Consider the following 24932-nt stretch of genomic DNA (forward strand, 5'->3'; position numbering starts at 1 on the left):
TGTTAAGGCAGCTCCCTTGGTCTGTAGTTCCCCAAAATTAGGAACTGGCAGAGGGAATCCAGTAAGGAAAGGAAAATGGCAGGGGACAGTGAAGTTCCAGAGGTGGCTTAAGGTGTCCAGGTTGGACTCGGCCCAGCATTTAGAAGCTTGTGTGAGTGGGGCACATGGGATTTCTTTCCCAGCTATAGATGGCAGTTTCCCTTCAGCTTTTAGCTGTCCTGGGCTGGTACCAGACCAGGCACAATGGCACCCACTTTGGGGCACAGCGTGGTTGTCCCAGGCCGACCCCAGGGTGGGGGAGCTGCAGGCAGCAGGGCCTGAGGAGGGAGGTGTGGAGGGAGGAGGCCCACTGCCATTCTTGGTATGGTTCTCTCTCCAGGAGCAGAGCTGCATCTGGCCTCTCTCTGGGCAGCTTATAAGGCCTGGTGTGAGTTTTGTTGATGCAAGTGCAGCAAAAAAGGAACAAATCCGCCAGCACCAGGGCTGTTGCCACTGGAGTCCTTTTGCATACATTTTTCAAATGATAATTCACTCTACCCAGCCCCCTTCCCCACCCCCCACGGCCGATTTATTGAAAAAACCACCTTATATGGTAATATTGTTAACACACCGTCAGCTGGCCTTTTTAGGGACTCTGTTTAAAGAAGATCCGCCTCTGGGGTTTTATATTGCTCTGGTATTTGTGCCAAAGACACAGCAGCCCTCAGTCCCTGGGAGAAGGACTTCTCGTACACTCGGTGAGTACTGCACCACTTCTGACAGCCCTTCCTTTCTGAGGCCGCCTGGCCCCCTGGGTGCGGGAGGCGCCTCCAGATTGGCCTGGCTTCCGTGACGCTGGCCCAGACCACGCGTGAAGGCATCGGTGGTCAGTGGTGCCTGCAAGCACGCAGCTGCCTTCCGGGAAAAGGCACTTCTGGCCACGGGGTATCCTGGCCAGCCCTTTGCTCGGGGGGGCGGGCGGGATAGAACACCTGTGGTCTCCCTCACCCAGCTCACCAGGGCCGGTGCAGATCTGTGCGCTCATGTCCTTTGTCATGACTCCGAATGTCATGACATTCGGGAGGCTGTTTTAGGGGAGCAGATGCTTTGCGGGGAAAACAGCTTCTTCGCGGGGTTTTTGAATCAAAGCCAACAATGGTCCCAGTGTCTGTGAGATGTCTGTGTTGGGAGTAGGAGCGTCTTTTCTTCAGTCCCCTTGTGGGTCTCACCATCCTCGGCTCCATGCTCGGCTGAGATGGAGAATTTTTTCAATCCCTGAAGGCTCCAGGGTCACTGGGGGATGCGGAAAGTCAGGGCTGGAGCAGGGGCAAGTGTCTTATGGCATCCAGCAGTTTTAGCTCTGGCAGGAACGAATGAACGAATCTGAGAGCCATCCAATTCATTCTGAAGACACTGAAGCCTAGGGAAGTTAAGTGTTGCCCAAAAGGCTCACAGGCAACTGTGACACCACCAGCCAATGCCCTCGTCCACCCTTCCCATCCCCCAACACACACACACACACACACACACAATTAAGAGGGAAATGAGACCAAGGGGCTGTTTCCACTCTTGTGACCAGAGTCTGCTAACATCTGTTTATGGCTGAGGCAGCTTAGTGCAGTGCTGCAGGCCTTGGAGGCAGACTGCCCAGCTGCCAGAGTTGCTGAGTGACCTCAGTTTTCTCACTTGGGAGTACTCATAATAACATCTACTCGGCAGTGCTGTTGTGGGGATTAAATGAGATGATACATTTACAGGGTGCTCAGCTCAACACTGTCAGGGCCCCGGCCCTGAGTGCGCAAACTTTAAGAATCACCTGAAGGACTTGTTAAAACATAGATTGTCCTACCTTCCAACCCAGATTCTGATTCAGTAGGCTGGAGTGGGGCCAGATAATTTACATTCCCAATAAGTTCCCAGGTGATGCTGAGGCTGCAGGTCTGGGACCACACTTTGTACATGGAGGCTCTAAGCACTTGCTTTTACTATTTGAACAAGTTTAAACTTTGTGGCTAGCCCTTAGGGCCGAAAAGAGACGGAGCTTCCTCTGGCGGAGAGGGATGGGCACTGGAGAAAGTGCAATGAGCAGTGGACAGGTCCGGGACAGGTCTGGGACAGGTCTGGGACACCAAATAGGCAGTATGACATCATGACTTGAGGCTAGAGTTCTTTGCTCCTTCCCTTTGTTCATTCCACCAACATTTATTGAGTACTTACTATGTGCCAGGCACTGTTCCTACTCCTTAGGGACAGCAAAGGGGCTTCTGCCCTCACTGGGGAAGATGAACAAACACACAAAGCCCAGGAGGAGCCCTCACCTAGCCCGGGAGTTATCAGGGAAGGCTTCCTGGAGGAAGGGGTACCTGAGCTGGGTCCTGAAGTAGAACTAGTCTCGGTGTCAGGGAAGCATGGTCTTTGGACTGTTTCAGTGTCTCAATTGAATTTAGATTTCAAGGCAGAAAGCATGGAGAACTAAGATCAGAGGGGCAGGCAGGGCGGGATTATGAGGGCTTCATACACTAAAGGATTAAGCAATGGGGGACCACAGGAGGGTGACCGCGAGAGACCTGCCCTTCAAAAGGACTACTCTCTGGCAGCTGTGAGGAGAGTGGACTGGAACCGGACGAGAGCGCTCCCGCGGTGCGCGGGGGGCCTGAGCGGCGGGCCAGGGGTGGCACCGAGGTAGAAATAAGAGAGCCTGACGATTGGTTGGGAGGGAGGTGGGAGGAGTCGGGTGTTGGGCGTGGCCTCCAGGGTGGGCGGTGCGATTCCAGGTGGAGGCTTGTGATGAGGGACAAGTGCCGGAGGTGGAGTGGAGGTGCCACGGGGTCTGCGGTGCAGATGTCCCGCAGGCAGTTGGTTCTGAGGGTCTGGAGCTCAAGAGAGGGGGTCTGGACTGGAGCGGAGCCGGGAGAGCGAGTGAGAGGCCCAGGTAAAAGACAACAGGCCCAGATTCCTGAGGATCAGAAATACTACTAAACAGAAGTCATTTTTAATTTAATTAATTGTGTATCAGCCAAGTCAAGATAACATAACGTTGATTAGAGATGCTGCTAGAATTTTTCCACCGCAGGAGTGTTTTTCGTTAAATAATTTTCTCTATGCCAAGCTTTCTAATTGTGTGAATATCTGTGTGTATGCGGATTATTATAGGCGGCTGCTTAATGTCATTTGAAGCCCTCACTCCAAAATATTTCTCCAACTATTGCTTGAAGTCTCACCATCTGAGAGGCCTTCCTTTTAGGGCTTAAACTTTGCACTGAAATGAAAATGTCTTTGGAAGCTGGCATAAATTCAATCATCCCTTCAATAAGCATTGATTTGTGAAGTGGATGGGTCAGCTCCTTCCAATATGACAGACTTCATCCTGGGAACAAGTTCTGATGGAGAAGGGTAAGAGAGATCATAAGAACTATTATTTTTGCAGTCCTGTACAGCAGGGGTTGGCAAATTTTTTCTGAGGAGGGCCAGATAGTAAATATTTTAGGCTTTGTAAGTCTAAAGGTTTCTGTGGCAACTACTCGAGGCTGCCATCATAGAAATAGCAGCCATAGACAGTATGTACATGAACAGGTGTGGCTGTGTTCCAATAAAACTTTATTTATAGGCATTGAAATTTGAATTTCCTGTAGTTTTCTTCGGTCATAGAATATTATTCTTTGGCTTTTTTTGCAACCATTGAAAAATGTCAAGGGGCGCCTGGCTGGCTCAGTCAGTAGAGCACACGACTCTTGATCTCGGGATCCTGCGTTTGAGCCCCATATTGGGGATGGAGTTTACTTAAAAAAATAATAAAAATTTAAGAAAAAAGAAAAATATCAAAATCATTCTTAGCTGGTGGGGCGTACAAAAACCAGCATTAGTTTGCCGGCCCCGATTTATAATTTATAGAGCATTTCCATTTCATTTCCATTACTTCATTTGCTCCATCACCCCAGGAGATAGATGTTACCCTTTCCATTTTCCACTTGAGGAAACTGAAGTCCAGAGGGGCAGACGGGGGACTGGGCCATGGGAAGGGGGTACCCTGAGAGAGGAGAAGGGCAAAGAAAGGGGAGCTGGAGGGAACTCTGAAGTCAAATCTTGTCTCCTTCAGAGTGACAGGTTGGGGAGCTAACATCTCTGCCCTCATATTTGCCTGAGGGTGACCAGGGAGATGAGCAAGTGAACAAATTCCTTGCACTCATTATGTCTTTGGGTTTTGGCCACTTTGAGGGGCGGAGGTAGAGCTGTGTTTGTAACTCTGTGAAGTCTTCTGTGAAGACCAGATGTAGTACGTGCTGAAAGAGCCAGAACAATTTGATTGAATTTCTCAGAGCAGAAAGTGGTTGTGACCCCAGGAAACCACAGTGACTTTGGCTCTGGTTCAGCTGACACGCTCGAGCCTAGCCACAGATTACCAGCAAGCAGCTGAGGAAAGTCTAGAATTTCTCCTAGCGGAGACATTCCAGGAGAGCCTGGCTCCACAGTAGAAGTCTCCTTCCCAGCCAGCGTGGGACCCATGGAGGCCCCACTCCGGGCCAGCAGCCCCACCCCTGCCTTCACCTCTGTCACTTCTCATTTAGTTCTGACTCCAAAAAAGCAGATTTAAATCCACCTAAAGAACAGCATTGTTGACTTGACAGCTTCAAGTTGCTTTGTGGCTTGTCTCAGCCACTGCTCTGCTTGGGAAACAAAGTCCGACCCTCTCTTTCTGTGTGGGGGGAGCTCAGGGGGAGACAAAAGGGTTCATTGAAAAGCCAGGCAGGCTTGAACTATAAATCGCACCAGAGAGAGATGCTGAGGGGACCCTCGAGGGAGACAGTCCCAGAGGTGCAGCTTTGCCTCTTGGCTACCTTCGAGCTTTTGAGGTTGTTTTCCCCTCACTGTGGACCACCTGCTAGAACAGGGAAGCACAACAGTCTGCTGAGCAGCTTGTGAAGAGAAAGAAAACTGCCCCCGTGTGATTCTAAATCAGGTCCGTGTGAGCGAGCTGTCATGAGACTGGACTGTGGGGACACAGGGATCCCAGGGGCAGAGCAGACCAGGTCGGGAGGGGGCCACTCAAGTGATGGGATTGTCACACAGCATTTACTGAGCACCTACTATGTGCTAGACACCAAGTTAGGTTTGGGGGCTATAAACATAAATCACAGACTATCCACATAAAACACAGATTTAGTCCTGGCATAGGAGGGGTGCAGGGGCTCAGAGAGAGAAATGAACACAGACCCTTTTGTTTAGGGCTTTTGCTGCCAACAGCTCTAGAGAGACAGAGAGGCAGAGGCAAAAACACCAAACATGGAATAGTTAGGACAGATTCACTAAGGTGGTGAGGAAGGTGTAAGCTTCAGGCTTTGGAACCTGTCCTGGTTGATGCCGGCCCTGCCTCTTCCAAGTTCTTCCACTTCTCTGAGACTGGGTTTCCAAATCTGCAAAATAGAAGTAAATATATCTTCCCTTGGGTTTTTTTTTTTGTGTGTGTGTGTGTGTGTGTGTGAGAACTAAATAGATAATCTATGTGAAGAGCCCTACATTTTTCAAATTTAAAAATCATTTTTCCAAAAATGGAGACATGGGATATTCTGCTATGTTTCACCTAGCGATGCACCTTGCACCTTTTCTGTTGCATTAAATATTCTGCTCTCTCCATTGTATGAGGGCCTCTGGCAGTTAGTTTACCAACCAATTTATTATGCAACAACTTCTTCTGTTTCTGATTTTGGTTATTTTAAGCTGTGATAAACTAGCTCTTAGCCAAATCTCTGTACTTGCCCGTGAGTATTCCCCAAGGATGAAGAGGGTCCTGAAAGTGCCTTTGTGGAGTCAAAAGACATGTACATTTTTAAGACTTTTGTTAAGTTTTCTCGAGCTCCCCCTCTGAAAAGTAGTACAGTTTGACACTCATGAATGCAAACCCACCTCCCCACACCTTTGCCAGCAGGGGTGGCCCCAAGCACCGGACACAGTAGTCCAGCCAGAGGTGAGGTTGGCTTTTATGCTGGTCAGCAGAGTACTGCTAATCGTCCACAAGCCCGCAGGTCCTGCTCACAGAGGCTGAACAAGAGCTCTCACAGTTTGCTCATTTAGACTCATGTACAGAACCTTGTATTTACCCTGTTCAATTTAATATTATTTGATTTGGTTCATTGTCTCTGTTTCTTGAGATCTTCTTGGGTTTTGATTCTTCCATGCCACATATTTAATATTACATTCTCTTCCGGCTCTGGAAATTTGATGGGTATGTGCTCCATATTCTCATCCAACATATTTATAAAAATGTGTGACAAAGGACCAAAAGTGGAGCCCTGAGGCCTATCACTGCCTCCAGGTTGATGATGACCCATTAATTGACACCTTTCAGTGACAGTAACTCAGGCAGCTGTAAATGTGCCTAACTGATTGATTGTTCAGCGCACATGGCTTTGTCAACATGGATATCACAGGAGACCTTGTCCAATGCCATGATCAAGTTAAGCTCAATGCCTCCTACCGTCTCCTGCATTCCCAGCCCACAGCGGGAAGGAAAGGGGAGGCTGTCACTCTGCCAACATTTGTTCTTGGTAAACCCTTACTGATTATAAGAAATCACTGCTTCTTTAATAATGCTTTCTTTAACAGTGCCTTCTGGAAACCTGCCTAACTTGCATATCAAGAGTATCTGAGGTTTTAGAAATCTGCTTTCTTTCCCTTTTTGAACACTGGAACAAATTTGCACATCTTCAGTCTTCTGATATCCCTTCATCTTCCACTCTTCTAACATGGTAGGAAGTTAGGGATCTTCTCTGCCATCCAGAAACTGCTCAGACCAGAAACAATATTGTTTTAAGCAGCTAGGTAAAGGTGTTTTCTTTCAGTCTCTACATGGTCACAGACCTTGATTTCCCCTTACCAATGTTTGCTCTGTTTTTGTTCTTCTGCAAGTCGTTCTCCTCGAGATCCATTGATTCACTCATTCATTTTGATGACAAAGGTGTGTTTTTTTTTAAGATTTTATTTATTTATTTGACAGAGAGAGACACAGCGAGAGAGGAAACACAAGCAGGGGGAACGGGAGAGGGAGAAGCAGGCTTTCTGCCGAGCAGGGAGCCCGATGCGGGGCTCGATCCCAGGACCCTCAGGTCATGACCTGAGCCGAAGGCAGACGCTTAACGACTGAGCCATCCAGGCGCCCCATTGATGACAAAGGTTTAAGAGCCCACTCTGTGCCAGACATTGTGTTGGGCACACTGAGGAATCGCTGGGGAACAGGACAGACCCAGCTCCAGCCTTTGCAGAGCTGCAAACGAGCTGGGATATGCAGAGTTGATCATGGCTTGTGCAAGTCCAAGGTGCTGGGGACAAAGAAGAGGGGCCGCTGACAGACCGGTGGGCCAGAGGGGCCCCATGAAAATACAGTGTCCATGTAGAGGCCGGGCAGGTGATAGGGGTTAGAGCAGCAAGCAGGTGGGGGGAGGGTGCTCCAGACCCTGCGTCTAAAAGTCCAGCAGGGAGAGAAGAGGACACAGTTCAGAGAATGGAAAGAAAAGTCCACATAGGCAGAGTAAGAAAGTAAAGAGGGGGCAAGGAGGAAGGTGAGCCTGGAGACTCAGGCTGGGCCACACCCTGGGGGGCCGTGTGGCCTGAGTCAGAGAGCTGGGACTTGGATCCACGGCCATGGGGAGTCCTGGGGGGAACAGGGACAGAGGCAGAGATGGATTCAGGAAGTCGCAGCGGCCTCTTCCTAGTGTACACTCTGCTTTGAACATAACAGGGAGAGCTCCCTTTGAGCCTTAAAGTTGTGTTACGAAGATTCGCTCAGCCTCGACTTGGCCTTTCTGACCTTGTATTCACAGGCCTGTGGCTGTCTCCTCTCCGCTCTGTCCACCTTCAGCGTGAGGCCACGGAGGGGCCAGGGTCACAGGTCTCTGTAGCACTTATCTCCTTCCCACCTGTGGTCAAATATTCTGAATGAAGCTTCCACATGCCTTCCTCCTCGGCAGCCACCTTCCCCTTCCTCTGGACTGCTGAAAATTGGCCTCCCTGAGTCCTCGGCCAGCGCCTTTCCCATTTCCACCCTGTCCCCCCACCCCCACCCCCGGGCTCCCCAGGCTAGGAGGCTTCTGTTTTCTCCGTGGGGAGAGGATTCTTGCCTCCTTCCTCTCAGCCTGCCCTTCCTCCCCGAGGTGCTTCTGCCCTTAGGATTGAACATTTCACCTGTAACTACTGCATCATTTGTCCCTTAATGACATGTTATATTGTTTATTTTTATTATAAACTATACATGAATACAGTGTCTCTTAGAAAAAAATGAAAACATCACAGCTATAAAACCCAGCACCTCCTCTCCCATGCCCCTGCCTCCTCCAGAGGTAATCAAGGGTGATCAGTGGGAGACTTGGTTTTTCAGAACTTTTTGCTATGAGTTCATGTCCACAAAAAGAAAATGATGAAAAATACACAATATTGTTTTGTACTTTAAAAAGAATTCAATGTAGGGGCGCCTGGGTGGCTCAGTCGGTTAAGCGTCTGCCTTCGGCTTAGGTCATGATCCCAGGGTCCTGGGATCCCACATTGGGCTCCTTGCTTGGCGGGGAACCTGCTTCTCCCTCTGCCTCTCCCCACTTTTTTTTGTGTACTCTCTCTGTCAAATAAATGAATACAATCTTTAAAAAAATAAAAAGAACTCACATAAATTGTTTTATGTTATGCATTCTACTCTGCAACTTGTTTTGTTCACTCAGTAGAATGGTTTAGAAACCTATCCACCTTAATCCCTGTAGATCTGCCTGGCTCTTCTCTTGACTTCAGTGCAGAATCCCATAATTTGGAATAGTTCCAAGGTTTAAGTTTGTGTGTTTCTTGAGTCAGAGTGCCAGTTTCCCCCACCTTTGCCAACACCTATTGAATCTTAACGGTATGATGGGTGAAAATGGACTTATTTCACTTGTACTTCCCTGATAACTAGTGAGGCTGAGCATCTTTACATAGAGTTGTGGGGTATTTCTATTTCCTTTTCTGTCAATTAGCTGTTCATACCCCTTGTTTTTCTTTGGGCTGTTTATTTCTTTCTTATTGATTTGTAAGTGTTCATTTATTTTGTAAATAACCCTTTGCTCTATATACTGCAAATTTTTCAACTCCTTTCCTAAATTTCATGTCTTTAGAGATTCTTTCCGTTGGATTAAAGCTTCATAGTCATTTCAGGCCCCTAAGAGACGGGTGAATTCATTTGCTAAGGGCTGCCATAACAAAGTACCATAGAGTGGGTGGCTTAAACAACACACATTTGTATTTTCACAGTTCTGGGGGTTAGAAGTCCGAGTTCAAGGTGCTGGCAGGGTTGGATTCCTCTGAGGCCTCTCTCCTTGGCCTGCAGATGGCTGCCCTCTTGCTGTGTCTTCACATGGTCTCCCTCTGTGCATGTCTGTGTCCTTATTTCCTCATCCCATAAAGATAGCCATCCTATTAGATTAGTCGTATTGAACACCAGTCATGTTAGATTAATGACTTCATTTTACCTTAAGTACCTCTCTAAAGACCCTATCGCCAAATACAGTCACACTCTGACATACTGGGGGTTAAGACGTCAACATATGCATGTGGGGAATGGGGTGGGGAGGACACAATTCAGCTCATGACAACAGGGTAGAGGGAAGAAGTCCACCTGCCAGGGAGGGGGAGTCCAGGTCTGGATATTGCTATCCTCGTGGAACTGGGCCCTGGCTGGAGGTAGACAGGACTCAGGCTCCCAAACCAAGAATCCTGTCTCCAACATGATTTTGACAAGTGGCTGACTACTTCTCTTCTCCCCCTGCTCCCAAGGTGCTCCAGCCCCTGGTTCACTTGGCCACACTCACCATGTGTGAAGAGGAGACCACTGCACTCGTGTGTGACAACGGCTCTGGCCTGTGCAAGGCTGGCTTCGCGGGAGATGATGCGCCCCGGGCCGTCTTCCCCTCTATCGTGGGCCGCCCTCGCCACCAGGTGTGTGCTCATCCGGACCCAAGGCTTTGAGCCACTAGGAGAAAGCGCCGCGTAGTGGACACTGGACTGAGCTCTGTGTGTGTGCACGTGTGTGTGTGTGTGTGTGTGAGTTGTATGAGTGTGTGTGTTGGGGGTGGGGACTCTCTTCTGATCAACTAACAGAGCAAGAGCTTTCAAATAGCAATATCCAGGACCAAACCCAACACACTCCAGGCATGCAGGGATGGTTTAAGTCTGTGAGATTGCTAGGTTTGGAAGAAACTTTTTTTTTTTAAGATTTTATTTATTTATTTGAGATAGAGAGAGAGAGAAGCAAGAGCAGGAGAGCAGAGAAGGCGAAGCAGTCTCCTTGCTGAGCACGGAGCCTGATGTGGGGCTCGATCCCAGGACCCTGGGATCGTGACCTGAGCTGAAAGCAGATTCTCAACCGACTGAGCCACCCAGGCATCCCTGGAAGAAACTTTTTAAAATACATGCAAGTAAACAAGACCCTTGCCTTTAAGAAATGTATACTCTGTGAACTAACTTGAGATCACAGTCTAGCATAGAGACAAAAGACTTCACCATGGGGAGTGCAAAGGAGGGAGAGATTAAATCTGAGTGGAGGGACCTGGGAAGAAGAGGCTTTGTAGAAAAGGGATACCTGGGGATGAGGATCTCCACATATGGGGGGGGGGGAGAGCAAGAGCCAAGATTTGGAGACGTTATGCGAGCAGAGGGTATTTGAGGAGGATAAGTACAAGTCCTGTGTGTGTGAAGTAAGGAAGAAGTGAATGGAAGGCCCCACTCTCTTAGAAAATGATGTCATCTTAGGAGAGAGAAGAGAGTCGAGCCCACAGGAAAGTTTCCACCTTCTCTCCCCGCTGCCTTCACAGTCATGGGTGTCTGCCTCACCCTTGTCTCTTTCTGTCCTGTCTCCAGGGAAGACGGATATCTGTCCTATCTGTATCCTTCTTCAGAGACCCTCTAATTCCTGTATCCCCCTAAGTGGAGCCCTCAGCCAACTCACTTCTCCTTCCTTGTCTTTTGCTTTGCAGGGTGTCATGGTGGGAATGGGCCAGAAAGACAGCTACGTCGGGGATGAGGCTCAGAGCAAACGAGGGATCCTAACTCTCAAGTACCCCATTGAGCACGGCATCATCACCAACTGGGATGACATGGAAAAGGTATTGGTGGACCCCCCTTTTAGTATAATAATGCTTAATCATGACCCTCATCTTCCCCAGGCCTCTGCCCTGTCAACTGCCTCTAAAATGTGTCTCACGTCCTTCTTTCCTTCCTGTCCATCCGCATGGCTACTCTCCATGGGGCTGCCAACAGCTCTCATTGGGTGGTTGCAATGGCGTCCTGATTTCCTTGTCTCCTGCCTCACCATCCAGTGAATTCTCTATGCTGCCGCAAAGCTTGTCTTTCTAGAAACAGATCGTGTCACTCACCCCCTTGGGAATCTTCTGTAGCTCCTCATTAGCTGACAGTAGGTCCCTAACTCCCTGTCTGGCATCGGAGGGCCTGTCCCACCCAATGCCCAGCTTCATCCTCACAAGCAGCTCCCACCGGAGAAGGGCTTGAGGCCACGGCTGCCTCTACAGTGCAAACAGCTTCTCTCCTTTCACTTCCCCTGCAGGACCTCAGGTAGGCGCATCGATGCCAGGTTGTTATGCTGATTCTCTAATGAAAATTCTAAGTAGGACTCTCTAGGGGTTTCTAGAAGCTTGTGTGTGTGTGTGTGTGTGTGTGTGTGTGCAAGAAAATGCGGGGGGGGCAATTTTTAAATCGTAGCTGGTGATCAACAAAATGATGTGTGTGTTAATAAAGCCCTCCTGATAGTCTTTTGCTAAATTCTGCTGACATTTGTGTGAGAGTCCTTGTTTCTGCAAGGAGTGCCTTTTGAAGTATAATAGAGTGCTTATCGAACAGACCGCAACCAGAAATAAAGAATGTTGCTGTGAAATCTGTAATGCACCCTGCTTTTCTCTAAATCCCAGACTCAGTCACTCTGGGTGTGAGATAGACAGAATACCATAGCTTTCGCTTCGCATCATGGAGTGGCTAAGAGCACAGATCCCCGAGTCAAGGGCACGGAGATCTGCGAGTGAGTCCTTTCTTCTGAGCCATTTGTGCAGATAAAAATACTTTTTTCATTAGGTTGCTTTGGAAATTGAATTTGGTACTCAGTATCATCCCAAGGCATGCCACATACTTCATGCTCAATAAATAGCATATATTATTCATATAGATCTAACAGTATCTAATTCAAAAACAGACAAAATATTTTAGTATATATTTTAGCACAGTAGTAACAATGTATGAACTCTTTATTTTTTAAAATATATTTTATTTATTTTAAAGATTTTATTTATTTATTTGAGAGAGAGAGAGAAAGCATGAACTGGGGGAGGGGCAAAGGGAAAAACAGACCACCCCCTCCCCCCCACAGCAGAGCGGGGAGCTGGACGTGGGACTTGATCCCAGGACCCTGGGATTATGACTAGAGCTGAAGGCAGACGCCTAATGGACTGAGCCACCCAGGTGCCCCATGTGTGGACTCTTTAAAGAAATTCCTAAAAGTATATTATGTGCCTATGGCACCTGGATGGCTCAGGTGGTTAAGCATCTGACTCTTCATCTCCACTCAGGTCAGGATCTCAGGTCATGATCTCAGGGTCATGAGATCGAGCCCCGCCTGGGGCTCCACGCTGGGTGTGGAGCCTGCTTAAGATTCTCTCTCTCCCTCTGCCCCTTCCCCCACCTCAAGTGCTCAAACGTGTGCGCATTCTCTCTCTCTCTCTAAATATATATATATGTATCTGTATATATATATACACATACACATATATATATTTATGTATACTATGTGCTTTAAAGAAAACCACTATAGGGGAAAGCTGTCAAATCTTCTCAAATTAATTTTTAGGCTCATTGCCATTCCAGTAAAAAAACTCACAATTTTTAAAATTGTATATATTTAAGGTGTGACCTGATGACCTGATATACATTTATATGTGTAAGAGTCACCACATTCAAGTTCATTAATGTATCTATCACCTCACATAGTTACTTTTTTTCTTGTACTGAGAACACTTAAGATTTACCCTCTTAGCAAATTTCAAATACACCATGCTATACATTAAGTCGTCAGAATATATTCATCCTGCATAGCTGAGACTTTGTATCCCTTGACCAATATCTCACTATCTCTCCTCCCCCCAGGTCTTGGTAAATACCACCCTATTTTCTGCTTCTATGAATTCAAATTTTAAAAAAAATCACAATTTTTAATTCTGCAAAATAAACATAAGGTATGTCTGGAGAAATAAGGCAAAATTTATGAGAACAAAATGAGTGAAAAAAACTATGAGAGGAGACTTGCCATACCCACATATTAAAATATAGTTATAAAAATTAAAACAGGTTGGGGGCGCCTGGATAGCTCAGTCGTTGGGCGTCTGCCTTCGGCTCAGGTCATGATCTCAGGGTCCTGGGATCGAGCCCCGCATTGGGCTCTCTGCTTGGTGGGAAGCCTGCTTCTCCTTCTCCCACTCCCCCTGCTTGTGTTCCCTCTCTTGCTGTGTCCCTCTGTGTCAAATAAATAAATAAAAATCTTAAAAAAAAAAATTAAAACAGTTTGGTATCAGCACAAAAGTAAGGAGGAAATACATGATAAATGAAACTTGAACACCAACGGGAGAAAAGGATTATTCAGGGAATTATTCCAGAACAACTGATGAGTTATTTTAGGGATAGGGAGTCTTCATTGCCTTTACCTCATACCATTTCACCAAACACATATCAGTTGAATATAAAAGTTAAATATAAAAATTCAAATGGTAAAAAAAATACAATATAGTAAGCATGAGCATTCATCAAATTTCTGGTGAAAGAAGTCTTAAAGGAAAAGATGACAAATGTGATTTCTTAAAAATCATGATTTCTAGTATGTGAAAAAAAATAACCAAATTCAAAAGACAAACAACAAATTACAAAAAAATTCATGAGTGAAATGAAGGTTAACATAAACAGGTAGTGTAAATTGATCATTAAAAATACAAAGTCTTCACCAGACAAATAAACAAAGGATATGATCAGATAATTTGCCAAATGGAAATTATAAAAAGCTGCAAATCTGAAAAAACTTAAACTCATTTGAAGGAAATGTAAATTTTCAAAGGGAAACAATGTTTCCCTATCAAATTATTTCATATATTAAGAGCAAGAGCCCTGAATGCAGGTACGGGTAAAACAGGCTTTCTTATTCCGGAGTAAAGAGTAATTTAACCTCTTTGTCGGTGATAGAAATCAGAAAGTCTTCCAATCGCCATGCTCTTTAGCCTAGTAATTCCACTTTAAAAATTATTTTCTTCGGAAACGTCCTGAATAGAAAAAAGAAAATGTAATATGCACAAAGATAACTATGACAGGATTATTTATAAACAAAAATCAAAGATACTGTTGATAGTAATATGAGTAAATACATGATGGTATATGATGAAATGTGTAGCATTAAAAATAAAATAAATGTTCAATTTATTAAACATAAATATTTACTATGGAGAAGGAATTTTTTTAAAGATTTTATTTGAGAGAGAGTGAGCGAGAGAGCACAAGTGGAGGGATGGGGAGAGGGAGAAGGAGACTCCCTGCTGAGCAGGGAGCCTGACCCAGTACTCGATCCCAGGACCCTGGGGTCATGCTCTGAGCTGAAGGCAGATGCTTAACCGACTGAGCCACCCAGGCGCCCTGGAAAAGGAAATCTTTATGTTACACTAACTGAAAAGTGGCAGGAAACAAAATTGAATGTAAAAGTATAAAAATAGCATAATAAATAAATACAAGCATATGAAATAATAAATGATGATAGAAATAAATTTGAAAATACTTAAAGGTGAAAGGTTAGTAAGAAGAAAAAGCCAAAATGTTAACTATTTATTACTAGGTGATGGAAATGTGGGAGATTTTTACTCCTCTTAAAAATATTTTTCGGGGCGCCTGGGTGGCTCAGTTGGTTAAGCGACTGCCTTCGGCTCAGGTCATGATCCTGGAGTCCCGGGATGGAGTCCCGGGATCGAGTCCCACATCGGGCTCCTGGCTCAGCAGGAAGCCTGCTTCTCCCTCTCCCACTCCCCCTGCTTGTGTTCCCTTTCTTGCTGTCTCTCTCTCTGTCAAATAAATAAAATCTTTAAAATATATATATATATTTTTTTCTAATTTAAAATTATCAACACCTTTCACTTTTAAAGCTCTAAAAAGTGAAATGAAATGTAGTGCAGGTATTTGGGCCCAACGCCTAAGATTCTGGTTCACGGGTCCGGGATACAGCCTGGGGGCCTGCACCTATGACAGTCATCCCAGGTGATTCTGGTACAAAGCATCTGGGGCCCACATTTGAAGAAGTTCTGCCATCACTCAATTAGGATTAATTGCCATTCACATCTCCTGTGAAACTTTCACAGACAGGACCTCTGCTTGCGCCATTTTCTCTGCCTCCGATGCCCTTCTCAGCTGCTGGAGACCCTCCTTTGCCTGCAGAGCCCACTCCAACCCCCCAGATAATGAACTGCCTCTTCTTTTACTCAAAATGTGAATGTGTCTTTGTATGTTGTCTTCTTGGGTGTTTCTCTCCCCTCCGGACTTTGAAACCAAGAGCAAGGGGCCATATCTGATTCATCCCTGCCCTCCTCCCAGCTGGCACCATCCTCGCCCAAAGCCAGGAGCCCAGAAATATATGGGTACAACGGAGGCAGATGATCCTATGCCCCACCTCTGAGGAAATCAGAGCCCTATGTCCCTGCCACTTTGCTGAATCCCTCTGAAATACAGACTCCTGTTGGGTCATCTTGGATCACTGGACACAGTGGGAAGAAATTACTTCCTCTAAAGCAGTGATTCTCAACAGGAGCAATTTTGCCTCCTGAGGGGGGAAGAGTTGGTGATGTCTGGAGACATTTTTGCTTGTCATTGCTGGAGAGGTGCTACTGGTATCTAGTGGGTGGAGGCCAGGAACGCCAAACATCCTAGAATGCACAGGGCAGCCCCCCACATCGCACAATTATCCAACTTCAAAGTGTCAAAGTGCTGAGGTTGGGAAACCCTGCCCTAAAGCACTGGTCTGGCCAGTAATGAACAGCAACAGTTCAAGCATACCTGTCCGGTTCCCAACAGGAGACAGTATACCCTCAGTGGGTGTTTTGAAATTAAGAAAGGACTACTTAGAGAGGTGTGAGCAGAGTTATGGAACCAGAAAGGGAAGTTGAGGCACCCAAGTACTAGGGACAGCCTGAAGGATGGGGGTGAGGGAACGTCACTACAGCTGGAAGAGGGGCCATCCAATAGGAGCAGGGCTCACGGAGGGCCACACCATTGCTTGGAGAATTGCTTGACCTCTCTCCCTCTTCCCACCCTCCAGCCTCTTGCTGGTGACTTCCATCAGCCAAACATAGCCAGAAGCCAGGAAGCAAGGAAATACTGAGAGATACAGTTGGCCTGGCCCCCCAGGGCAGAAAGTGGGGAGAGACAGAAGAAGGGAAAAGACGGGGAAGTTCAAATAGAAGTAATCAATATGCTAAGTATATCGGCCCCAGGTCTGAGTCCTGTCTGGGGCCCTGTTGAAAAGGAACATAATCTCTAAAGGTCAAGCAGAAATTCCCAGCACTCCGCTCCGGAGGAGGTCTCTTCTCTAGAACCCAGCCTGTGCTGTGGACATTGTGTCATGCTCCCCCATCATGAGCATGCCAATTGGAATTTTCTAGGAATCTCCTTGGCTCATTTGACTTTTGTCTCAACCAGATCTGGCACCACTCATTCTACAATGAGCTGCGGGTAGCACCTGAGGAACACCCCACCCTGCTGACAGAGGCCCCCCTAAATCCCAAGGCCAACAGGGAGAAGATGACCCAGGTAAGAGACCAGGAGCTCTTAAACATGGGTACAAGAATGCAGCATGGATCCCTTCTCTCTTTCATGCATCAGTACAACAACAATTTTTGAGGACATGCTACGTATGTAGTCTATGCCAGGCCCTGTGGGAGGTGGGAGCGGGGTAAAAAGGCACAGCCCTTGCCCTTAATAAGGTCACAAACCATCCTGGGGGCCAAGAGATGCTGTGATTTCTGCCAGATCATCCTTTATCCTGCATTGTCCTTTCAGATCATGTTTGAGACCTTCAATGTCCCTGCCATGTACGTCGCCATTCAAGCTGTGCTCTCTCTCTATGCTTCTGGCCGCACAACAGGTGAGCAGCCTGTAATCTGATCCCTTCCTGACTCTGGGGGGCAGAAGGGAAAGCTGGACTCCTGCAGAGGTTCCCGCTTAGGAGAATCAAAGGGACGGCCAAAGTCCACGGAAAACCCTGCATAGGGGTAACAGAAGGGAAGCCCATGTGGAATGCATTCAGGTCTACCCGGTAGAGCTGGCAAGAATTGATATGAGCAAAGCATGACTGGTACATCCAGCAGTATATATATAAGCTCAGTCCCCAAGCTTACACACACTTTCCAACAATACTGGGATGTTTCTGCTCATGAACCTGTGATGGTGGCTATATATGTGCCCTTGGTATGGAAAGGTGCTCAGGGAAACAGAGGGAACTTCAAGATAAAGCAATTTCTAATGGGGACTTGACAGCTTCCATGAACATAGTTTAACATTCATTCATTCAAGTATTCATTATTCATTCATTCATCAGATATTTTTCCATTACTCCCTACCATGTGCCAAAGACTGCACAGGCCATGGGCACACACTGACAAGCAAGACAACCCTACCATCAGAGAGCTAACAGTCTAGTGGGCGGGGGCAAACGCAAAAGGTAATTTCACTGCTGGTGACAAGGACAGTGATGGGGAATGTATGATGGTTCTATAATTTACTTATTTGTTTTACCATTTCTCTACTGCTGGACTTTATGGTTGTCTCCAGTTTTTTACTTTTTTTTTTTTTAAGATTTTATTTGAGAGAGAGAATGAGAGAGAGAGAGAGAGAGAGCACATGAGAGGGGGGAGGGTCAGAGGGAGAAGCAGACTCCCTGCCGAGCAGGGAGCCCGATGCGGGACCCGATCCAGGGACTCCAGGATCATGACCTGAGCCGAAGGCAGTCGCTTAACCAACTGAGCCACCCAGGCGCCCCAGTTTTTTACTTTTTATTATAAAATATGCTGTGATCAGCATCCTTGTACAAGTATAAGCTACTGGTCCCTGGATATTTATTTTGCATCTGGTCTTTACTGATCCATGTCTCAGTTGATTCTCTTGGGTCTTCTAAGTATACGGCCTCATCATCTGCAAACAATGACAATTCTATTTCTTTTGATAATACCTCTTTTTCTATTTTCTGTCATATTGCATTGGCTAGAACATCTAGGACAATATTAAATATTACAACAATAATATTATACTGTTTCTCCATCAATTATGATATGGCTGTTGGATTGAGAGAGATTTATTATCATGTTGAAAAGCTCATTTCCCTCCATGGTTTAAGTTTCATCAGTAGAGAATGTTAATTTTTTTTTCAAATTGGCTGGTTTTTATAGTCCCTTCCAGATCTAACATTCTCCATGCATGTGCATATGTGTTAGTTTAATGCCAGAAGGATATGCAAATTATCCAGCCTCCCTTAAAGAATGGGCAACTGAGATGCACATTGACAAATACGCGGTACTGTGAAAGTGTTTTAAGGAGTACAAGAAGGGAAGATGTTTTACTTGCCTTCCAGAAGGCTACAGTCTCATTTGGGAGAATAAATGATGTACACAAAAAATATTAGTGATGATCCTTAAGGTGGGTGAATTTTCTCAGCTGCTAGAGAAAAATATGGTAGTTGAAGACCATTTGGCAACTGGTCCCAGAAAGATGAAAGACAAGAAGTTTTCATAGGTCCTATCCCCTCTCTCCATAGGCATTGTGCTGGATTCAGGGGATGGTGTCACCCACAATGTCCCCATCTATGAGGGCTATGCACTGCCCCATGCCATCATGCGCCTTGACCTGGCTGGCCGTGACCTCACTGACTACCTCATGAAAATCCTCACAGAGAGAGGCTATTCCTTTGTGACCACAGGTATCCAGCCCCTTTCCTGATTCTGACTTGAGCTCAAACCAAATCTGCTAGGACCAGATGTTCTCTGATGAAAAGTCTGTGTCCCCCTGTCCTCAAACTCTCTTGAGATAGATGGGGAGGATTTTGGGCTGGGACTGGGCCTTAGGATAGTCAAGGCTGCCTTACTTATGGAGGAAGTTTCCCAACTGAGATGCTCTCGGGATGGGGACAAGGCCTCCTTAAGTGCCCTTTCACAGCATTCCCTCCTTCCCCAGGGACCTGCTATCTCTGTCCATGTCTGCACCAGGATCCGAGCTGGTTTTTACAGGGTTAAATGGTAGTAAAAATCTGATGATGCATTTTGTAACCAAAGGGCATTTATGGTTTGTCTGAGGACACATGGAATAAATAAGGTCTGAATTTCTAAGGAGAAGTTGTCATGCCTCAGTGCCCACCCCAGGCAAGAGATTTTAGGCAGGGGCTTTCCTAGATTCTGTAAGATCACAACAAATCCTCCATCTATACCGGAAATGTGTCCTGTAAGGCCCTCAGGAAGGCCTGTAGCTTTGTCAGGGCAGAGTAAAGACAGCAAGGAGAAAAACCCATGCAAAGTTTTGCCTGGGAATCAAGATTTTGAACTTGCACTTTAGGAAGAGGAATGAAAAATTAACATTTGTCCTAAAAATGAACCCAGAGTAGAAGAGGTTTTCATGGAGATCAAAATAGGACAAACTAACAGAACAGAGTATCTACTTTCTGTCATTTCTACTCTTTCTAGCTGAGCGAGAAATCGTGCGAGACATCAAGGAGAAGCTGTGCTATGTGGCCCTGGACTTTGAGAACGAGATGGCCACGGCAGCCTCCTCTTCCTCCCTGGAGAAGAGTTATGAGCTGCCAGATGGGCAGGTCATCACCATTGGCAACGAGCGCTTCCGCTGCCCTGAGACCCTCTTCCAGCCTTCCTTCATTGGTGAGGTGCTGCCTACTGTCCCTGCTAATTGGGAGGGGAGGGGAGAGGTATGGAGGGAGAAACACCAGGAGTCACGCACACTTTGTTTATAATTTATACACAGCCCATATTTTTCCAGGAAGGGCCAAAAACACATCAACAATACAATCAGATAAAATCTATTTATTTTTAAGATTTTATTTTCTTAAGTAAGTTCTACACCCAGCATGGGGCTTGAACTCACAACCCCAAGATTAAGTGTCACATGGTCTACTGACTGAGCCAGACAGGCGCCCCTGCTAAAATCTAATTTAAAATAAAAGGATAGGGAAATCAAAATAAAAGAAAAGCAGAATAGGGAATAACATAAACTAAGAATAAGGTTAATACACAAAACACTTCTTGGATCACTCAACATTTAGGTCACTGGGGCCAAAACCCACAGCGGTAAGCAGGATGGGTATGGGGTCAGACCTGGCCTCAGGTCCTGATTCTTCCCCTTTAAAGCCTGTCACTTTGGACGTGTTGTCTTCTTCAAACCTCAGTTTTCTCATCTATAAAGTGGAAATAATGATTGGTGCCAACTAGATAGGGTTGCAACAAAGATTAAATAAGAGAAGATTTAGTACAAGGACAACTGCTTTCTTGAGGAGTGTATAGGTATAGTTGGGCCTGCAAACAAATGTTAATAGACAGTGTAGTAGTTCATGGCAGCTGTGCAAAGTGATATAAGCCCAAGAAATCAGGAAAGGCTTCTTAGGGAAGGCCAACATTTGAACAGAATCTTGAAGAATGAGTATCATTTGAGGGTATCTGGGGACGGAAGGAGTGCGGGATAGGGAATGGCATACGAGGCAGATGGAAGGGTCCATGTAAAGACATGGAGGTGTGAAAGGTCGTGGTCTACTTGGGACACGATGGCAGAAATGTGGTGTGTGTGTGTGTGTGTGTGTTTGCACACAGGGGAAACTGGAGAGAGTGGCTGGACCACACCAAGAGCATAGTGGTTAATCATATCAGCAATGAGATCCCTGAAAGTTTTTAGGCAGTAGTGTAGCAAGGTCAGGTTTGTATTTTAGGAAGGTTCCTCTAACCTCAGTGTGAAATTATGTCACATGGAGGAAAGACTAGAGGTGGGGGAGGCCAGGAAGGTGGGCATGAGCTGGTTTGGCATGCAGGCCTTTCACTGTGGAAGGCCCTGGGGCCAGGCTAAGGTAGCTAGATGTAACCTGTAGATAAGGGGGGGGGGCTGTCAAAGATGATGTGGTGGGTAGATCCATGCAATAGAATATTTTTTTACAATAAAAGAGATTAACACACCGACACACGGTCTAACATTAATGGACCTTGAAAACATTAGGTGAAATGTGAACATTAACATACCATTAAGTGAAAGGCACCAGACACAAAAGGCTACATATTGTAGGATTCCATTTATATGAAATGTCCAGAACAGGCCAATCTATAGAGATAGAAAATAAATTAGTGATCACCTAGGGGGGGGAAGGGGGGAAGGGGAAGTTCGCAGTGTCTGCTAACGGGTACAGAGTTTCTTTTTGGGGTGTTACAAATGTTCTAAAATTAGATTTTGGCAATGGTTGCACAATCCATGAAACTACTAAAGATTACTGGACTTTAAAAGGATGAATATTATGATATATGAATTATAACTCAATAAAGCTTGGAAAAAGATGACTCATTGAAAGTGTTCCCTTAGAAATATACCCTCGCTGATCAGTGTGAAAGATCAATCAGAATAGGAGGAACCAAAAGCCAGTTAGAGGTCTGATCCTATAATCCGTTTGGGAGGTGATTAAGGGTCTGAACTAAGACAGAAGGATCACTTGAGGAGCTGGAGGTGTGGGTGTTTATGAATTAACAGGTGTTGATTGATACTATGACCTGCACTAGGCATGGAGTCCGCCGGGATTCATGAAACCACCTACAATTCCATCATGAAGTGTGACATCGACATCCGCAAGGACTTATATGCCAACAATGTCCTCTCGGGGGGCACTACCATGTACCCTGGCATTGCTGACAGGATGCAGAAGGAGATCACAGCCCTGGCCCCCAGCACCATGAAGATCAAGGTGGGTTCTGCCCCAGTTCCCTCCATTCTGTTCTTTGGACAAACACCTGCCTACTTGGGAGATGCTCCAAGTCAGTCTGCCGGGCCCGTAGATTGGTGGTCTCCTGGTCTAGGACAGATTTCATCTCGGGGGATTATGTTCCTTGGGAACTGATGAGCTGGAGACATGTTTAGCATGAGATCTCAGATGTAATCATATGATGTCCTATGAGAAGGTGGTGAAAGAATTTGGGATGAAGAGAATATTGAGGGGGTTGAGGATACAATCAGGAGGAGGGAAATAGAGGGGAAGAAAAGAAGGAAGCAACACTACAGCATCTTTAGACTTTAAAATGGATATGGGTGTTACCTCAGAGGAGGATGAAAGTTACAGAGAGAAAGTTTGGCATGGGGCAGGCTGCTGGTTCAAACTCACAGGGGTATCACTTGATTCCTGGACAGCCTGTGATCTGTTGTCTGCTCTTGGCTCACGTCCTCCCCACGCAGCTGCTCACCAAGGCAGCTCACCTCACAAGCCTCGTCAGAATGGAGGCCCACTTGTCTTCCGCCTCTCTCCAGCCTCTGGTCACCAAGCAACCATATGGAGCTTTTATTTATTTATTTATTTTAAGATTTTATTCATTCATTTGACAGAGAGAGAGAGCACAAGCAGGGGAATGGCAGGCAGAGGGAGAAGCAGGCTCCCCACTGAGCAGGGAGCCCAACGTGGGGCTTGATCCCAAGACCCTGGGACCATGACCCGAGCCAAAGGCACAAGCCCAACCGACTGAGCCCCACAGGCATCCCATACAGAGCTTTTTAGGGCTTCTAGGAATTTTGCTGCTAGCAGGTTTAGAAAAGGAGTTGGGAATCGAATAGAGATAACAAATAGGTTGAAAGTTACAAAGTCTCACGATAAAGTTGGTCTCTGGGAGTTGGCTTCATCTGAGGGAGTGTATATTATAAGAAACTTTTTCACAAAGGAAGGCTGCCCCGGGCCTTCCCCCTGCCTAGCTGATGGTGCTCAGCAAAGGCAAGCAGAGCAGGTTACCAGAAAACAGGTGGGAGCCTGCGGGCCCTTCTCACCCAGATCCACTGGAGCAGCATGGCGGGGCATGGCGCCAGGCCCGAGGCAGGGGCTTTTTACCAGGACCATTGACCACATCTTGCCTCACCCCCAGATTCTGGCTCACCACATCAGGGGGGCCCCCATCACCTATACTGATAAACAAACCCCAGTGTTTTGATGCATATCCCGATTTGTGAGCCACTGCCCTGAGTTTAACAACGTGTGCCCGTCTTTAAGGAGTTTAGAATCTAATCAGTGCACGTGCTCACTGAGAGGGCAACGTAAATAAGACATGAGGAGGGGAAAGGGCACTTGAGGCAGGGGAAGTAGAGCAAGCAAAGGTGCCCCAGTGGGTATGTGTGTGCATACGAACAGCCCAGCCAAACGGGACAGCCGGATTTGTGTAGAAGAACTGGGGAGATAAGACAGGTGTCGAAGATATGGAAGAAGAGCGGTGACGTGGGGTGGCATTGAGACGGGGGACCCCAGCCCAGGGAAGCCCAGACTCTTCTCACAACCAGAGCTGTACAGCAATAACGTGGCTGGGCTGGTCCTTGAGGTATCAGTCCAAAGAGTGACCGAGTGCCTTTGTCTGACTGAATAAAAAGATAACTTCTCAAGACTCTTCTTCTTCTGCAAGTCCATGATCTCCACAATTTAGGAAAGATGTAGAGAGGGTCTAAGGAGACAAAAACAATCAGTTCAGTGTCTGGTTTATTCTGGCCCTGAATCCTTAGACCCTTTAGTAGCTGTCCCTCTGGATCCACTTGTAGGTGGAGTTCAAAGTTGTTTGACAGGACAACCAACTTCTAGAGACTAAGCTCAGGACTCGTCAGCCACCAGTGGCTATTGACAGATGAAGCTCCACACAGGGTCTGAGTGCGCTGGCTGACTCGGGATTGGAAGAAGCCCAGCCTCAGCTGCGCGTGCATCCAAACTCCAGGCCAGAACAGAGCGGCACTTTCCCTATAGATGTTTGTATTGGTCATCTATTGCTGAGGAACAAGCAACTGTGAAATCTCAGGGACATAACAATAAGTTTTTTGTGCGTGTGCGTCTGCAGGTCAGTGGGAGTCAGCTGATCTAAGTCAGGCCTGGCTCAGCAGCTCTGCGGGTCTAGCCAGCTCAGGTCGGGTCTGTAGCTTTCATGCTGGGGCCCAGACTGAAGGGCCAGCAGCTTCTCTAGGGAAGCCCTTCTCATCAGGATGGCAGAGGCTTAGCTGCAGGCCTGAGGCACATGTCAAGCTCCTGTTTGTGTCACGTCTGCTAACGTCACATCGGTCAAAGCAAATACAGGGCCCAGCCCAAAGTCACAGGGCGAAACAGTGCATCCTTCCCATGGGGGGAGAACAAGGGCGAGAGTAAAGATTTGAGCAACAATCTAATCTAACACAAGGTTTACCCTGTTTGTTTCTGACCTGGAGGCTGTCCTTATCTGGGGCAGCCCGGCACTGTGATGAGATGATCTCCTGGACCACCTCCCTATTCCCTTGGGTGCTAATTATGATTCACCACATTTATTCTTTGCAGATTATTGCTCCCCCAGAGCGGAAGTACTCGGTCTGGATTGGAGGCTCCATCCTGGCTTCTCTCTCCACCTTTCAGCAGATGTGGATCAGCAAGCCTGAGTATGATGAGGCAGGGCCCTCCATTGTCCACAGGAAGTGCTTCTAAAGTCAGAACAGATTCTCTGGGGATCCCCTGGAGACTGCTCTTACCAATCATGAAACATTAAAACCTGCAAGCCTTACTTCTCTGCGTGGGGCTTTTTTTCCGCCCTGGGCTTTTAAACAGTGCTAAGGGCTTTTCACACCTTATTTCTCATCCACACAATGATCCTGTGAGATGCATATATTCCCACATTACACAAGAGGAAATTGAGGCT

General features: G+C 46.7%; 1 protein-coding gene across 1 annotated transcript; it reads left to right on the forward strand.

Moving 5' to 3' along the window:
• Positions 1-605: 605 nt before the first annotated feature.
• Positions 606-24797, forward strand: ACTG2 (actin gamma 2, smooth muscle). The gene is made up of 9 exons (XM_081833697.1): positions 606-737; positions 9763-9924; positions 10962-11090; positions 16708-16818; positions 17068-17152; positions 18818-18979; positions 19737-19928; positions 21819-22000; positions 24578-24797. The coding sequence occupies exons 2-9, from the start codon at positions 9799-9801 to the stop codon at positions 24719-24721; spliced, it is 1131 nt and encodes a 376-aa protein (XP_081689823.1). The 5' UTR covers positions 606-737; positions 9763-9798; the 3' UTR covers positions 24722-24797.
• The last annotated feature ends 135 nt before the right edge of the window (positions 24798-24932 follow it).

Source organism: Leptonychotes weddellii, chromosome 10 (assembly GCF_054177405.1).
Source record: "Leptonychotes weddellii isolate Sample4059 chromosome 10, ASM5417740v2, whole genome shotgun sequence".
NCBI classification, from domain to species: Eukaryota; Metazoa; Chordata; class Mammalia; order Carnivora; family Phocidae; genus Leptonychotes; species Leptonychotes weddellii.

Excerpts from the sequence above, each read along its gene's own strand:
- ACTG2 (XM_081833697.1), top strand. The coding sequence starts at position 9,799 with ATGTGTGAAGAGGAGACCACTGCACTCGTGTGTGACAACGGCTCTGGC. Across the intron at positions 9,925-10,961 it reads TGGGCCGCCCTCGCCACCAG|GGTGTCATGGTGGGAATGGG; the intron begins GTGTGTGCTCAT and ends TTTGCTTTGCAG. Across the intron at positions 11,091-16,707 it reads ACTGGGATGACATGGAAAAG|ATCTGGCACCACTCATTCTA; the intron begins GTATTGGTGGAC and ends TGTCTCAACCAG.